Below are 17925 nucleotides of genomic sequence, written 5' to 3'. Positions count from 1 at the left end.
ATTACCCTCTTTCTCGGGAAGAGCAGTAATCACAGCCATAAAGTAAACATCCCTAATCTCTGCATGAGTGACAGGGGCTCCCGACAACCCACCGCATTCATGGGGAAAGCACACGTGCGCTGCAGCACGCTCCTGCCTTTCCAGGTGGGCCAACAGCCCCCGCGGAGAAGCGGCTCTCAGCAGCTCACGCTGCCAGCTGTTGAGAAGGGTGAAGTTGTGATGCTCTTCATCAGTGTTATCCTTCGTATATTCTGGAACAGGTTGCCCAGAGCAGCTGTGGATGCCCCATCCCTGGAGGGGTTCAAGGCCAGGCTGGATGAGGCTTTGGGCAACCTGGGCTGGTGGGAGGTGTCCCATGGCAGGGGGGTTGGAACTCAATGATCTCTAAGGTCCTTTCCAGCCCAAACCATTCTGTGATTCTATGACGATGAGGTTACTGCCCTGCCTCACTGTCACCCCTGGCTCCCTGTCCCCCTGCCCTTGTGGCATGGCCCTGATCTGCTGCTCCCTGATGCCTCTGAGCAAGGAAGATCACCGAAAAACTATTTCCATAGGATGAATGGTAATTTGTGTGGAAAAAAGGTATTATACAGCCTACCAAAGTTTCACCCTCAGATTTACCTGTGCTTGTGGCATCAACTTGAGGTTATTCTCTGTGCTGAAATTAGTATAATTCCCTGCTCTGTCTGGTCAGCCTAGAATGGAAGCTCTGGGATCCCGAACCTGGAGAACCCGAGAAAGACCTAAACGAGACAACATTTCCACCTCTGTTCATCAAAAGAAATAACCAGGCAGGGTATCTAATCACCACCAGTTCTCTCCTGATGTATCACACAGTCACATAGTACAAAACTGGTTGTGCTAGTGGGAGGTGTCCCTGCACATGGCAGGGGGGTGCAATGAGATGATCTTTAAGGTCCCTTCCAACCCAAACCATTCTGTGATTCTGTGATTCTATGATTCTATGATATGGGGCACCACTTCAGGGCCAGTGAAAACCTCCCCAGTCTGCAGACATGCGGGTTCCTGTCGGGGGGAGCAGAGCAGGTGGTCCCTGCAGAGCCGATGGTCTCAGCACTGCCTGTTGAGGAAGATGAGGGAGATACCCTTCTTTACTGCACCACTGCAGCAGGAAGAGCAGCAGCACACAGCTCAAGCTAGGGGATGGTCCTTCGCCATTGTCCTCTTTTTGCTTTAGAGCTGACATAGCTTCCTTTGCGGTCCAGTCCTCAAAGAAGTGTGCTCTATCCCCACCTTCTGCAGGTGACAGCGTGCAGCTCGTCCAGGGGTCCTGTCACTTACGGGCCAGAGCTCAGGGACCTCGGGGCACAGCATCAGTCTGAAAACTCGGGGAAGTGACGGTGAGAAAGGGCCCTGGCTGCTATTAACAAGATTCACAGAAGGGCACTTGGAGACTGCAGAAGGTGACTTCCCAGCCATGTCCCTTCACCCAGGGCTGGCTAATAAAGGTTAATATCCCTTGGCAGGGCTCAGTATCTCCAGACTCCAGTGGCTTCTCCTTTAAGGGAGAAAAATAAATCAAATGCAAATGAAGTGTAATCGCCCTTGTAACCTGTTAACAATGTGCCTGTGAAGGAAGGCAGGGACATAAAGCGTGTCCTATGGGGTCAGACCAGTGGTTCACTGAGCCTCATGCCTCATAAGTCCAGACATGAACCTGGACACTGTGCAGCCCACCCCTTGTGCTCCCCCAGCACCCACAACTGTTGGTTAAGAGACGTCAGAAAGAAAAGCTTTGCCAATTCCTTTTAATATCTGTTTATGGATTCCTCATCCACGAATCTGTCTCATCCCTTCTGAACTTGCCCAAAAGCCGCTGTAACGGCTTGTGGCAGCAAGTCACCAAGTGACTACCCCAATGTGTGAAAAATGATTTTCTGCTACCTGTGTTAAGCCAATCTCTTACGAGCTCCCTCAAGTGTCCCCGGCTTCTAACACTGCAGGTTTGGCAGGCAGCAGGTCTGCATTCACCGTTTCCTTCACCTTCATGATTTTGTGCAACCAGCTCGTACACTCCTTGGCCTTCCTCTCTACAAAATGGAGAGTCCCAACCTTTTTCATCACTCCTTGGGAGGAGGCTGCTACTTCCTCTTGATCATTTTCTTTGCCCTTTTTTATCTCCACTATATCTTCAAGAAGTGGGGACCACGACTGGCCACCCCACTTAAGAATCTTAATAGGTTGCTCTGAGCTTCAATAAGCAGCAAAGTGCTTCCAGTGCTCTGTCTTGTTCTCAGAACAGTTCTTTAAGACACCCAACATTTTGTTGACTTATTGGCTTGCCCTGCACACTGTTCCATGGGACTTCACAGCACTGACAATGACTTCTCCATGGTTGGTGCTCACAGTTACAAGGTCAGCACTGAGCTCACATGGATTAGATTATTGTCCATAAATCTCTTAGTTTCCCCTTATTTACAGAGAAAGGCATCTGCCACCATTTTGCCAGTCAGTTTTGTGCAGTCCTTCCAGAGTTCTTCTCCACCGGCATGTTGCCTGAGTACTCAAAAGAAATTAACACAATCCACAAACTTTGATGGGTCTAAGTGTTTCCAGAAACAAGATCCCAAATGCCTCCATCCTTCCCTATGACCTTATCCCATGTCCCTGTGTTCTTCTGAGCATGTGCCACAGGACAAAAGAAACCACAATGACATTCCCAGATCCACCATACATCCAGGAAAACGGCTGTACAAACAAGTACCTAAAGCATGCAAGACCTGCCTTGGATGCCATCCCGGTTACAGCCTCCCATGTCTGCACTAGACTGCCTCTCCACCCGTCCTGCAGAGCTCTCTGGAAGGAGAACCCCACTGTGCTCAGCTCCCAGGGAGGTGTCCAGACACGCTTTCTGGACACCTGCTCCCAAGGGATGCTCAGGACGCAGCAGCTCAGCTCTTCTCAGCACCATGCAGGACCACCCAGGCCAGTGCAAGCTGGACACGTCGAGTGAAAGCATGCATGGTGTGGGGCTTGACGTGCATAAACCCCCTCCAGGGCCTTCTCTTCACATTGCAGAAGAGATATGGCCAGGAGGTGCTTGGGAATGTTGAGAAGAGAGGTTGGATGGAACAGGACATGGCTTAGGACCCACCTTCGGTCTCTACATTTTTTATGCTTGCGTCAAAGGGATGAGTTTCACAGCAGCATCCAGCAATTTGAAGAGAAAAAAAACAAGGAAGGTCTAACTTGAAAGCACTATATTTCCTTTCTTCTTTCACTCCCCAGAATGTTCTATTTATTTCATTTTCAATGACTGTTTCAGACATTGCTGGGAAAAAGAAAAAAGGGTTTTAAGAGAGAGCTCAGATGTATTCTTCTATGCAACACATATGAATAATTCAATTTGCTGCCATCAATAGCTTGGGTTTCTCTAAACAAGCCATCTATCTAGGGGTTAGGAAGAAAACTAGCAGGAGTGTAATACAACAAATGATGTTTCTGGATAAAAGATGGCACTGCATTTACACATGAACTCTAAGAGGAGGGTATTTCAACTAGCAACTCATGTAATATTTCACTGCCCTCCACTTTTGACAAGTTGTCTGTCCATTAGTTGTGGCATAAAGAACTCATAAGAGTTCCAGAGATATAGGGAATCATTTGATTTCAGGGATGGGCACCGAAAAGAGAAGTTTAAAGCTTTGACAGAATGTGCAGCCTTCTGCTTTCATGCCTGGTAATTGCCAGAGCAAAGTGGGGCTGTATATGCTAATGAGAGCTGTTTCAGGAATGTTTTTTCCCTCCAGACTATTATGATTTTTATAGGCAGTCTGAATAACATTGCACCAGGACACAAGAAAGTGTTATTTTTTTTAAAAAAAAAAAAAAAAAGGTAAACATGGCTAGGTTGTTGCAGCAATCTGCAGGACCCCTGCTTAGGCTGTCTCCTGCTCCTCTGCTAGATCTCCCGTGTTCTTCAGAGTCCTTGGGCTTGGGCAGGGAAGAAGGTGCCTCCTTCCAGGCAACTTGTCAGAGCCATTGGTGAGCTGGACAGACCCATCCTGAAGGGGATGCAACCTCTGCAGCCTGGCTGGGTCAGCTCTTCAAACCAAAACCAAACCACTGTCAGTCAAAATAGCTGGTGTTTTTTCAGAAACCTTCCCTGCAGAGAAGTTTTCTGCAGGAAAACAACCACCTTTCTGATTATTAAGAGCCCAGCTCTCTTTGAAAAGGAAACCCAGGCTGAAACACACTGACCAGCAGGGTCCATAAAAGCTGTCTTCTACACGTGCCCGTGGACTCCTGCAAGTATGGCATGGAGGGGGTCACTACAAAGGGGTGAGTTTGATTTTTCTGCATTTCTAAGAAAATAAATGCCCGGTCCTGAAAACCACTAGGCAGGTGCTTTGCAATAACACAGGCAGTGCCGGAGAGACATGGGGGAAGACAAACGACTCCCAGCCTCGGGATTGTTCTGTCTCCCAGAGGGCATTTTACTGAGATGCCCGAGTCAGAAATCTGCTTGTCTTGCCCTGACATGTGGAGAACGGGAGGTAACCCCCAGCTTTTGAGAGACACCAGCTCTTCTGTACAAAATTCTCCTCTTTGCTAATGTCTGCACAAAGGGGATTTTTTTCAGTTTTCTCCCAGAAAGAAGTGCCAAAGCATATACGTTACGATAAAAAACCCTTACAAGAACTGAGCCCTGATCTGCTCTTACACTAGGCAGCTCCCATCCTTTGATGAGCCGTGGTGTGACAGTCAACATGGCAAGATACTCAGCAACATGCCATGCATCCTCAATGGCAGCATCAAATCCTTCAGGACTCCCTGAAGTCTGGAAGCAAAACCTTGCATGCCTGCTGCATCACCCTCTCTCACTGTTCTCCTTTTAACTTCTGCTCCCAGCTCTGGTTCTAACCCTTTCCACCCCACTTTGGGTCTATCTTGTCAGTAACTGGTGGGAAAAAAAGGTGTTCTAGTGGGCCAGGCTCCTGCTGCGTGATCCAGGAGCTCTTTTTCTCATTTGGACGGATGACAGACAAACTTTTCTGTAGTTAACAGTCTGGCTTGGTTCATTCCTCTACTCAGTGACTGCTGTCCTCAAATACTTTTCTTCCATTTCTGGAGTCTCAATACGCGACGCTGTGTCTCTAATGAACCTCTGTACTAGCCAAGCCCAGGAGATCCCCATGCATCTGTCCCCAGGGGAACCAGAGGAGCACAACACAGCAGTCACCTTTTTTGGGTAGTCTTGTGCTGTCAAATGCATCTCTTCCCTCCTCCCCATTTTTCTGCCTGACTGGCTGTATCTGCAGAATCCTGGTCTTCCTGGGATGGAAGTTACTCCCCACGCTGAGACCCCCAGTGCTGAGCGTAGCTGCTTGGCAGGTTGGTCATTTGGGTCTGGTTCATGGAGGAGTGTGAACATTGCAGCCCTGCACTGGGTTGGCCATCATGATGGAGAGCGATACTGGGCTGGAAGCAGAGGCTTCCAGCAATTCTTGAGTGTTTCCACTCAAGCAGGTCCTTCCCCAGACCTCGTCTCATTTTCTCTTCCCTTTCTCTATCCTCCCGGTGAAGAAACTCTGATCCGGAACAGAGGACCATGCATGGCTGTGTACTTGGTGAACGTTGTCCCCCTCTGAGCACTCTGCATGTGCAGGTCAGGATGGCTGTCCGTACACCCCTCTGTTTATCAGCACAGCAGCACCCCGCAGGGTTAAGCAAGGCTGGGAATCCTGTGGTGCCAGACACAGCACACCAAGGATGCACACCCTACCACAGCATGGTGCAAAGACCTGCGAAGACACAGGTAAAGAGATGCTCTCCTTTCTCCCCTTGACATCTGGGGAGGGGAAGGACGAAGTCCCTTTCCCAGATCTTCAGTTTTACCGGTGGTTTTCTAGAAACACACGTTCTCTATGAGAAGCTGGTCAAGCTCCTGTGGTACCACTCTGAACCTGACTGAGGGCGCTCCATTGCAAAGGCACCTTAAAAATCCCACCAAGAATATGCAAAATATTTTTGCTATGAAACATTTTTTTTCCTTGTCCTGCATATTTTCCTGGCCTTTTTTAGCCTATTCTCCAACAGTCGGCTAGAGAAGGTCTTGCTGGATTTGGATTGACAAGAGGAAGACCTTTTTTTTTTGCTGCCAGAACATCAGCCCAGATGTGTCATGAGGCAATTACACGCCTGCTGCAGTCACCTGCATCACTACTGCCTGAGAGAAACTAGGGCAAAAAGGCAGCAACTAGGGATTTTGTTCTGATTAAGAAAACGAGACTTCCCCCAGCCTGTTTTGAAATGCTGTAGAAAGGTGTGATTTGAGCTAACACCCTCACATGCCTCAGAGAGAAACTTTTCATCTCCCCGTGGAAGCACTGAATACTGCACAACTGGCACACACTGGGAAAAAACACCTATGCCCTTCCTTCCTTCCTTATCAATACAGAGAGAAAAGAGAATAAAAGAGAATAGAAGAGAACAGGAGAGAATAGAAGAGAATAGAAGTTGGACTCTGATCACAGGGTGCGACACTGGTATTACAGGACGTGACAAACAGAAGTTTTAGGACATGTTAGGTCTCGGTGGAGAAAACTCCTGCAACAGAGATGCACAAGAAAATAGTCTCTTGATCTCATCTTGGGCATTCACATTGAAGCTACACCTTTGCTCCAGACAGCCAACCAGTCTTTGCTAGGTTTGGAGTCTGTGTCCAATGCTGGAGAAAGTTTTGGGATCAGCAGCATTAGGCACCCCCTCCATTCCCACATACACTGGCAAACACAAACCTGTGCTGCATTTGGGAAGCTGGTTTCAGCCAAAAACTAAAAGATTTTTTGAAGTTTAAAAAATGCATCATTTAAGAAAGAATAAAGTTGATTTCCATAGCCTGCCCCATTTGGAGAACAAAATGTATCTCACTTTACTGTGAGCAACCAATGAACCACAGGAACCTAAAAGAAAACATTGCATTCGGGATCTAATGAAGTGTTTCACTCCACCAGAAAAAAATCTTTTATTTCAGGGACATGGGATTCATTGTGGCTTGAAACCCAAAGACTCTTGGTTTTCTGTTCATTCAAAGACAGAAATGTTTCATGTTTGAGCCAGGATGCAAAACGATCTGCTCTGTGCCCTGCTCAAGTCAGGAGAAGTAAGAGATGATGTTAGCCTGCCGAGTTCCACGTACACAGACAGATGCTCCTGGCCCCGACCTTACACAGCATTTAAGAGCACAGGTCTTCTTCAGCTTCTGACCAGCCCATTCAGAGGCAGGAGGGAAATGCTGATTCCCGCTGGTTCAGTGGGAATTTTGCAATTAGTATCCACAGAGCTGGGATTTACCCAGCGAATAAAGATGAGTGATTGTTGACTGTCCCGGTTGGAGAAGAGAGCAATACAGCTGACCCCAGGCAGACCAGCTTCCAAAGCAGCTGATCCCATGCAGACCAGCTCCTGGAGGCTGTACGCTTAACCCCTAATACGCCCTCCCCCACCCCAGGCCCTCCCCACATATCCCAAACAATATCTGACCTCTAGCTCCTGGAAATCCTCCTCTTCCTCCACATCATAGGAGAGGGTGTGAATCTTGATGTCCTCTGCCGAGAGATCGATGAACTTGCTGTCCGGGTACTCCAGGCTGTCTTTGGTGGGAGAGCGGTCCTCAATGAAGGTGGTTTCACAGCACTCCGAGCCGATGCTCTCGCCCCATGAGCGCAGCACATTCTCCGAGTAGAGGATGATGTTGGGCCGATAGTGAGACTCCACCGCCTGCTGCAGCATGTTGGGGTCCAGGAGCTGCTGCACAGGGTCGTTCCTGCCGTTCTCCAGGCAGCTGGGAGAGGAACGGCTCCCCACTCGGTGGCTCGGGTACTGGGGGGTCGGGTACACGGAGACCAGACCATCTCGGCTCTCTGCCACTAAGTTCCTTGTATTAATTAAACCATTCCTTTTCCCAGCTTCCGCAATCTTACTGTGCATTAGCACACTGTTCTGCTCAACCAAGCCATCCATACCGGGAGGTGTCGGAGAGAGCGGGACGAGTGGTCCTTATTTTGTTGTACCCTAGAGGCAGGTCACACTGGGGCAGTAGCTCCCATTTTCCTGATGAAGAAAGGAAACAAGACACCAAGGTGAGGACATAGGCAATGAGTTCCATATCAAAGCACACAAATCAGCTTGTCTTTGGTATCACCTCACAAGGAAATACAGCTCCACGTATGCACACACCCTGCCCTAGCTCTCCAAATATATCCCCACTTGGAGAGGCAAAAAACCCCACCCCAAATCAGGAACGGATGACAATGCGTGGTGACATAGGACTTCCTGAGATGTCTTGGTAATCGTGGGCCCTGTCAGAGAAAGGCTGTGATGCCTCCCCCATCCTCCCAGAGGTATGCCATTGTCATTCTGGGGACAAGGACCCTTTCCTCTAAAGGCTCTGATAAGAGAGGTGGGGAAAAAACCCAAGATAAAAGATAAAAGAACCATTTTCAGTCCTCCGGTGAAGTCTGCAATGACGAAGCTGGTGTGTTCAGCTGTCACTCTCTGCAGCCACCCTTCACCTTTGGCAAGCACCTTACTCCCCTTTGGAAACCCAGCTGAAGGAAAAAGAAGCAGGCAGCACTCTTCAAATCAACTGAAAAAACACCACCTGAAGGTAAGATCAGATCTGACCCAGAGACATTGCAACTCCTCCGGATGGGATCTCAAATCCCCTGCGTAGCTTTGGGTGCCCTACTTCTTCCCGTGCCTCCAAGGCTGCCCCAGGGTGGCAGATTAAAGGGCTGTGATGGGGCTCATCAGTGCAACCATCCTTACCCAGGTCCACCTGGAAGGTGTGGAGGCATGGTCGCCTGAGCCCCGGGAGCTGGCACAGGAGCAACAGCCGCCCTTGGTCGCACCAGACCCCCAGCCCAGCTCTGTTTCATGTGGGTTGCATGAAGGCGTGACAAATCAAAGAGACAGTTCAGAAGGACAAAAATACCTTTTTCCAGCCCAAACACTTTCTCACCAGGATACCAGCTCTGCTCAGGTGCAGACAAAGGAAAATGCTTTTTTGAATTATGGATGTATCTGTCACAGCAACAATGAGCTCAGGGTTTTGTTTCTGACCATAGAAATCACAGAAATGTTCCTGGCTTAGAGAGCTTCATATCATATCCTTTAAGGCCAAATCCTTAAGGTAGGATTACCCGCAGTGTGCTGCCTGGAGGAAAACAAGAATTACACACAGAAATGCATATACATATTATTTTCACTCGATGCTTTTCCCCTATTTCCTTTTTATATCAGAGATCCTCTAAGAGAGCCACGGCTAGCAAAAGCCTAACTTCATTTCCTCAAATAACTCCAGACTTCAGACATCTCCAGTCTCCCTTTTGGCTTGCAAGAGATGTTTAAACCATTGCTAGGGGCTGTCTTCTGTTCTTACATTACAACTGACGCAAAAAAAACCCTTGTTCAACCCATAGGAGAGCTTAACTAAGGATGCTGCGGTGTTTGCATTCACAGCACCCGGTTTAACATGTAGAAAACCCATTTTATTGTGTTATCAAATAGTCCAGCGCTTGTTGTGAGCGAGCCGGCAGGAAAGCTACACCAGTGAAAACACACCATGGTGGGATCCTGTGGAATTCACATCACACAGCTCTCAGCCACAAACCTGGGGAACCTGCTGGCAAAAATTAAACCAATTTGCAGATTAGCTTGCAAACTTGACTCAGTTTCACCGAAGGATTTGCCCCAAAGCCCTCCATCCCTTTGCAGCAGGTAAGACTGAGAGCAGGTGCCCTGCCCTTCCAGGGAAAATGTATTTCCATGTGCAGCTATGCCTGCGCTAAACAATCAGAGGACCACGCCCCATTCCTCCTCCTGGGAGGTAACATCAGCCTGTGTCAGCACAGACAGATTGGTGTGAGGTGGAGTGGGAACACCCGGTGCTTTCCCCAGGCTGGGTGGGACCTCTTCCTTAGGACATCATTCTGCTGTGTCTCCAACAGCTCACCTACAAACCTTCCCCTTTCTCCTCTTGCCCCTCCCAAAGAAACAAAATGAAAGTACACCACCACAGGCAGAAGCTGAGAAAAACTCATCAGTTAAAAGAATAAGTTGTCAGGAGACTTTGCTCGGTTCCCCCTCAGCTGGGCTTGACTAAAGTGCAAGGCTCCCTGACATGGGACACCAACCGTCAACCCCACTGAAGTCTGAGAGACTTCACCCAAAAGCGTAAGCCATCTCAGAAGGATGCTTAGCCCTGCTATTTGTCCAAGCAAACAGTGGTGTTCAGCAGAAATACACCACGGATGTAGTAGAAATTGGAAGAAGATGTGCAAATCAAACAGATCCCCTCCTGGAAAAATGGATGAAGAGGTCAATAGTTGGTCGCTGCATCAACGGCTGCAGCAAAGCTTGGGCCAGGTCTTGCACCTCCACGGTCTCACAGGTCTCACCCCAGGCATTCCTCTGGCAGCTGTACTGTCTTCATGGAAAATGCTGGCTTTTGATGGGTGCAAATGGGGCTCTGCAGGCATCGTGATGCCAGAGGTAGCTGGTATGCAGAGCAGTACATGTTCCTCATGCAGCTTTAGGTGGTCAACTGGAAAGGGATGGATTATGAGGAAGGGTCACTCCCATCTCTTTAAAGATGACTTGCGTGGGGACTCTTCAGAAAAGTCATAGGAAATGAGAACCAGCCTTCAGTTCTTCTTGCACTCCTCAGGCAAGAGGAGAAAAGTAAGCAGAGGCCACAGGGGAAAATGCTTCAGTATGCCTCAGGGACCCAGGAGCACTTCAGAATGTCACTGGGATGTCGGTGTGCTCAGGAGTCAGGACTGCCCCATGCCAGCCCTTGCTCCTCAGTGTTCATCAGCCTACATGACGCAGGAGCCAAGCCTGCTTGGCAAAAGGCTTATTAAAAGGAAGCTCAAGACTCAATAACATTTGAAAAAGTGATTTGGCTCCTAAGTCTCTGGAGTGCCAAGAGGGTAGAGTTAGACTAGACATTAGGAAGAATTTTTTCACTGTGTGGGGGGTGAGGCAGTGGCCCAGGTTGCCCAGAGCAGCTGTGGATGCCCCATCCCTGGAGGGGTTCAAGGCCAGGCTGGATGAGGCTTTGGGCAACCTGGGCTGGTGGGAGGTATCCCTGCCCATGGCAGGGGGGTTGGAACTGGATGATCTTTGAGGTCCTTTCCAACCCAAACCATTCTGTGATTCTATGAGTCTATGATAAAGTTCTGCAAAAGACCTCAACCAGGACTCCTCATGATGGCTTTGGTGTGGTATGGCTGATATCTCCACCATTCCAAGGAACTGAGAGCAACTCTGTTAGAGGCTCAAGCATCCTCCCTAATCAGCCACACCAGCAAAGTGCTAGCACACACCATGGCCTGTGCCCTCTCACAGACAATACCTGCACTGCAGTAAATAAATGTCATACATGCTCCTGAGAAGCCCAAAGGGGAAAACCACCTCATTTTGGGAGGTAGAGTTTAGCGGCATGGACAGAGGCAAGGTTGGACCATTCAGCCTATGGGTGAGAGGATGGATCTGGTATGCCTCATTTACTAGATAGGAGGGAGCCTGTGGTGTTGCTCAGTCCTGCCACAAATCTCAGCATTATCTGGCCAGTGCCTACCTGCCGTGCATTTAAACTAGTCTTGGAAACCAATCTTCCAGATTCCGAGCGACACTTTCCCCTTGGGATAGAGGGGAGGGGGAAGAAAACATTTGAAATGAGGCAAGGAGAAGACAACAGGGAGCATCCTTCCCACACAGAGTTCCTCCAGTAACAGGGCTAATCCATTGCTGAAGACATCCTACCCCCAGTCCCACATAGCAGAGCAGCTTGCATGCCTCAGGGAAGGTCAGCAAAGGGACTCAGGGAGCAGCATGCAATCAAGGAAGATTGTTTAACCCTAGAGCCATTTCAGTGTGTAGCTGGCTGGCTACCTTACCAGAGCCTGACCCAATATTCTTGGCCCTGCAACTGTGTTGCTTAATAGTAAGGAGCTGGCAAGACTCTTAGGACTTTTCATTAGAATAGCTTAACAGGGGGAAAATAATAATAATAATAATAATAATAATAAGGTGGCATTGATTTTTCTTTTCCAGGTGAAATCCCCGAGTGGCTGGCCATTAGGTTTAAATCAATAGCACCTTGGTCGCCAGTGCATTTTGATGCATAGCTGAAACAAGGTCAATCGCTGTCTAGGGAAACTGGGAAACAGTTGAGGTACCCTGAGATTCTTTATCAATAAAAAGGCCAGATGAAGAGCGTTGTCAGCCACAAATGAAATTTCACATCCTCATGGGTAAAAGAGAACCTCCCCTGGGCTCTTCTCTTCCCAACCACTAGCTGAAGGGAGTTAAATCAGCTTTCCAAAGCCTTTGTAACCTGCTGCTACCTCGGTGTTGGTGGGAGAATCACTCAGTGGATGGACTTCATTTCACCAACTGCAGACAGACCTGAGGATGTTTCTTGGGAGAAGTTAATTGCAGTTATGCAAGGTGCACAGGATTGGTGGGCTCAGTCTCCCTTCAGAGGTGCAATACCCCCGTAAAATACAGGGGAGTCCCTCTCACCTTAATACTAACCTTCAGATGAGAGAAATGAGTCCCTCAGGCTCAGATGGAGGAGCAATGAACAGGGGCATGTGGCTGTGAGTGATGCTCAGGGGCAAAAGGCAGCAGGTGCTCATGCAGTGGCTCAGCACCTGCATCCTGCCTGCAGGAACTCCTTGGAGGTGGATTCAGTCACCATCCTTTCATTAAGAGCTTTTACTGACCTGGCCCGGGCCAGGCTCACATGTCTGCGACTCACAAGCAGGTCTTAAAATTAATAACGCTCCAGTTTCCAGGACAAACTGCAGACTGGAGGATCCTGGCTGGCAGCACGACTGAGCAGATCACCTCTGATAGACCACCTGAGGCAACCCAAGGATGCCTCCTCTGCAGGGAGCCAACACTCCAAGTGAAAAAGAGCCACTCTCATTCCCTAGGACCACAGTGAGGTTTCAGAATGATGCTGACAGGCAAATGAAACTCATCAGAGCCTCTTAAAGAAGAGAGCTGTTCAGTCTGCTCCAAGATGCAGAGTTAATTTAACTGTTTTGATTCAGGTTTCATTTGTCTTCGCACAGTTTGAATTTCTCCCCACAAATCACTCACTGGTACTCAGGCTACCCAGAAATAATTCTGCACTTTCAGATTCGAGGCTGGAACCAGAACAGAAAAACAAGTTCAAGCTATTGAACAAATAGCAGATCTATCTTTTTACCTTGGGTAGCAGACATTTTTACTCTCTGGTATTAAAAGTGGAGCCATTAATTATTATAACCTTTATTCTTTCCCAGTTCTTGCATTTCTTTTTTTTCTCTCTCATTGTTATAAGAAACTGCAACCAGTGCCAAGACACTTAGTCCGCAATGCTGTGGTTTATGAAGCCATCACTTGTGCTAGAGCAGAGCCCAGCTACAGCAGCTGCAACGAGAGCGATGTTCTTCTGGGTCTGCAGACTCTTGCTATGATGACAGCAGCTGACAAACAAATTAAGCAAGGGTGTGAAAGAGAAACACAAGCTGTGTGTGAGAGTGAGTAGAGAACAGGTAAACGCTGTGCCTCAGGCTCTGGGAGACAAGGAGCAGAAGGCAGCTCTGCTGCTGCCCACCATCTCGAAACTCCTTTGCTCTTCTGCAGCCCCATGGAACACTGTTGTCCTCCTGCCTCCGTGGGGCTCTGCCCTTTGCACAGCTCTAGCACAGCCTCGAGGTGTTTCAGCCTTCAGGAGACCCCTGCCAGGTACCAAAAGTCCTCTGTGAGCAAGCCATTCAGTCACCCCTGAAACAGCAGACTACAGCTGAAAAGCCCCAGCCCTTTCTTCCCAACAGATCAGAAAGACATTCATCCAGGCAGAACCACAACCTCAAATCTCTCCTAGCCAGGCCAGACATCACCAGCCTAAAGGCCTGGTTTATTGGCAGGAAAGCTTGGAGACGAAGACAAGCTGTGGGAGGCTGAAGGTTGAGTCTCCATCTGTTACCAAGTCTTGTGGCTGTACCCCCTGCCCTTCCCTGCAGATCTGACAAAGCACCTGCGTGGGGATCCTGTACGTAAAGGGCAATTCGTTCCCCAGGAAGACAGTTGTTTTACCAATTGACAGGATTAGCACAAAGGACAAAAGAAGTTAGCTTATTTCCACTTATGTTTAAAGTGATAAAATAATGAGGAAAATAATACACTGGAAATAAATTAAAGCAAGATAAGGTAAAGCGGCAAAATAATAAGCAAACTACTCTAGCAAGCAGAAAGTAAGGTAATGCACCTAATCATTACTACATGGAGTTAGGGATAGTGATTAAGAAAGATACATCACCAATTGCCCTATTAATACTTTACCATCATCCAGATCCGCAGTTGCTGGGGAGCCCAGTTGCAGCGAGGATTTGGAGAACCCTTCTTGGCAATCGGGAAATCTCTGTACAGTGCGTCCACTGTATAGATGAGGCTTCCAGATTTCCCTGCAAATGGTCCCTGCTTTTATACAGTTGAATAAACAACTTTCTATCTTAAACTGCAAAAAAAAAGAGCATCTGGTGTGGTTTTCTCCTTGTTAACTTCCATCTCAAGCCTGGCCAGGGCAGAGAGAGGGGAGATAACAAGAACAAAAGAATTTGGTAATCTTGATTATGTATCTCTCAACAAAGCTTGTCAAGACCTGCCACATTCCTTTGCCATCTGTGGTGACAGGACACATCCGTGCTCAATTTTGGCTACTGTTACACAATTAGTATCTTTCTGCTGGCTAACCTTACACAGCAAGCCTTACAGCAAAGCTCTATAAGCATTACAACAAAACTTTTATAAACTGGCATATACTAATAAGGTCATACATTGCATATGTGACCAATATTATACATATCAGTTATTTTGTTAGGTTGTGAGGTTCATCTAGAGGCCAACTTTGGTTCAGGGCCTCACTGCTCAGGCCCTAGTATTTCAACAGCAGTCAAGCACTGGAAAAGCTTGCCCAGGGAGGTTGTACTGTCTCCATCCTTGGAGGTTTCTAAGACCCAACTGCATGAAGCTCTGAGCAACCTGGTGTGACCCCCACAGTTGACCCTGCTTTAAGCATGAGATTGGACTAGAGATCTCCTGAGGTTCCGTCAACTTGAGTTACCCTGTGATACAAATCTCTCTGCTCCTAGCAGATTCCCTCCCATGCTCCCAACAAGACATTTACTGCTCCCACACCGTCCTCTCAACCCCTCAGTGACACCCAACCTAATGCTGGCATGGCAATAACCACCCCTTGCAAGGCTGTGCCACCAGCAGAAACAGATGCAGCCTCACAACAACCAGATTCAACAAAGTGCCGTGGGCTTTGGTGCTGGTTCCCCCACCGCCAGCACACAGAAAGCAGAAGGCGAGAGATGCAGCCTGAAAAAACCACGTTGTGGGAGGTTTGGAGGTTGCAGGTTTCCTGCTGCAAGCTTTCAGGCACGAGGGATTTTTTTAATGCATAATGCAATAGTCTTCAGCACGGTTGGAGGTATTTCAAACATCTAGAAATTGCAACAACACACACGGACCTTTTGGTTCAGAGAAATCACAGGCAATGGATCTGGAGAGCCGATTACAAAGTGAAATATTTAAGGAAAGGAAGGAAAAAACCTTTCCCACTTGTATTTTTCTTCTTTGATTTAGCTGGGCTTGTTAAAATAGGTTTTGTTTTAAAGGAGCACTGCTATTTCAGCAGCTGAAATTCCTTTTGACCTATTAAATAAACTACAGGGAGTTTCACAAGCCAACGCAACTAACTCACACTGGGAGAATTAGGAATGCATGCATTAGCGATAGCTAAATGTTTAATCGCCAGCAGTGGAAGTAAAAAGACCTCCGTGCTATTTCAGTATTGTCGATACGCAGCAAATCCACGGTGAGACACGGGCCCGTCCCGCCCTGGAAAGGAAGAGCTCGACGTGCAGCAAAACGCCCAAGGTCACATCAGACACCGTGGCAGAGCTGAAAATAAAATCCAGGTCTCCTGATTGCCTGTCCAAAGGTGTATTTAAATGTGGAAACAATTACCATATTCATATTAGATCTGTCTGAATAATTGATTGCTTGATTCAGTAGCTGAACCAAAGAGCAGGGGAGAGGAAGGAGGAATTACCTTGTGTTCACCTAAAACATAAAATGTTATTCCCGCAACAAAATATTTTCTTTTGAGCAGATGGAAGCATCTTGCCTGAGCCAAAATGAAATGTAATGTTTCTTTTATTTATCTTTAAATGAACAAACCAGCTTTTAGTTCCACTTGCCTCAAGTTGCTTCCAATAAAAAAAAAAAAAATTACCCATCGAGGCTTTTCTAGCAATCCTCCTTCCCAACGAATTTTGACAGCCTCAACTCCTTGTTGAGTTCAGTCCAAAGTCACATTCATTTGATGAAAAATGCACTTTCCAGCAGATAAACAACTGACCTGACTACCAGCACCTGGCTGCTGGGGAAGGCACCAGCACAAAACCAACCCTGCCATCTGCACAGCTGACAGCAATTACTTTGCAAATCAAAAGCAGTCGAAAATCAGGCTCTGTGCCTTTTTTAAGTGAGAAACTCATTTCACCAACGCAATCGGGGAATGCGCGGTGTCGGAAAGCTATTATCAGCTCCCTAACTGCATCTGGATGCACGAATGCTGTGAATCAGCCTGGACCAAGGGGCTCGATGAGCTCAGCGCCAACCTCGGCAACAGCTGGCTCCTGCTCTGACTCTGCACCTCCACACGAGCAAAGTCTCTCATGACTTCTCCTTCCCTCCTGGCTGCAAACACGTATCCTCCGCTCTGAGCCTGGCTATCCAGCAGCACACACAGCAGTAGATACCTTTGCACCAGCCTGGATCGCTGGGTCCTTGACAGCTCTGCTTTTCAGAGGGTCCCACATACCACGGAACACAACCATTTGACAACCCCAAGCATATCCAGCCTCATCGTAACCCTCTGAGCCCTCTGCCCCATTTCAGACTGGGGAGATTGAGTCACAAGGAGTGATTCTCGCTTTAAAAGATGTTATCGCTCCCAGCAGAAGGCCAAGCTTCTCCCTCCCTCCATCCATCCATCCATCCATCCCAAAAAGCTCTTCTGATGATGGCCAGTGCAATAAAACTAACCTTCATGACATGATAAAGAGAGAGACACGTAATGAGATCGCTCAGGTCAGCGTGGCCAGGCTGAAGGGTGTGTTCACCACCTCAAAGAGCAGAAAATTGTGCTGCCTTTCACTTTCAAAGCAAGTGAATACAGCTGTTCTCTGGGGTGTATAATTGCATCCTTAATTGTTCAGCGTGCCCTCACTGAGAAAAACTTCTTCCAAAGCCAGCCCCATGACTCTCCTGCGTGGAGTGGAGAGCACTCCCAGCCTCTGCCCAAGAGCTGCTCCAGCTTCTGGGGAACACTTGACTCAGATCCGCAATTGTAGTGCTAAATTTGGGGCCAGAACTATTGCTCCAGTGGATTTCACCATGACTCGTGTTTTGCAGGGTGAAAACTTATCCACAGCTGAGCTGCTTGTTTCGCTGCATCTTCACTTGGTAGGCAAGCCACATTCTCAGGTGAAAAGATGTGACACCTCAGTCTTCATGGTCCCCACACCAGAGAGCCTGGATAGTTTGAGAATCAATCTAGAGGTAAAGGTCTGGGAAGGACTAAGTTACCAGCAAACCCCTCTGCCTAATGTTAGTGATGCCTTGTGTTGCAACAGAAATTAAAATCCTCCAGCTTAGAAGAAGCTACTTGATGCTCTGCCCCGTAGAAACCTGCAGCAAGGCAAAATCCTTGCTGCACACAACAGAGCATCTAAATGAACCCTGAGAAGCTCACCCAGGAATACCAACATCCCAGCATCACCTGGCCCTCTTGGTCTGCCTGCAGGCTGACTCCAGCGCCTGACTTTG

The 17925-nt window shown here is 48.1% G+C and overlaps 1 protein-coding gene across 1 annotated transcript in view; it reads right to left on the bottom strand.

Moving 5' to 3' along the window:
* The window catches only part of SYNDIG1 (synapse differentiation inducing 1), a 60414-nt gene extending 52342 nt beyond the window's left edge, over window positions 1-8072 (bottom strand). Inside the window, exon 1 of the mRNA XM_010081970.1 lies at window positions 7507-8072. Coding sequence (XP_010080272.1) covers window positions 7507-7986 — 480 coding nt within the window. The 5' untranslated portion in view covers window positions 7987-8072. The remainder of the gene's footprint in view (window positions 1-7506) is intronic.
* Window positions 8073-17925: the final 9853 nt, after the last annotated feature.

Source organism: Pterocles gutturalis, unplaced genomic scaffold, assembly GCF_000699245.1.
Source record: "Pterocles gutturalis isolate BGI_N339 unplaced genomic scaffold, ASM69924v1 scaffold6894, whole genome shotgun sequence".
Lineage (NCBI taxonomy): Eukaryota > Metazoa > Chordata > Aves > Pterocliformes > Pteroclidae > Pterocles > Pterocles gutturalis.
Note: the sequence above shows the minus strand (reverse complement) of the source record. Positions and strands in the feature narration are given on the sequence as shown.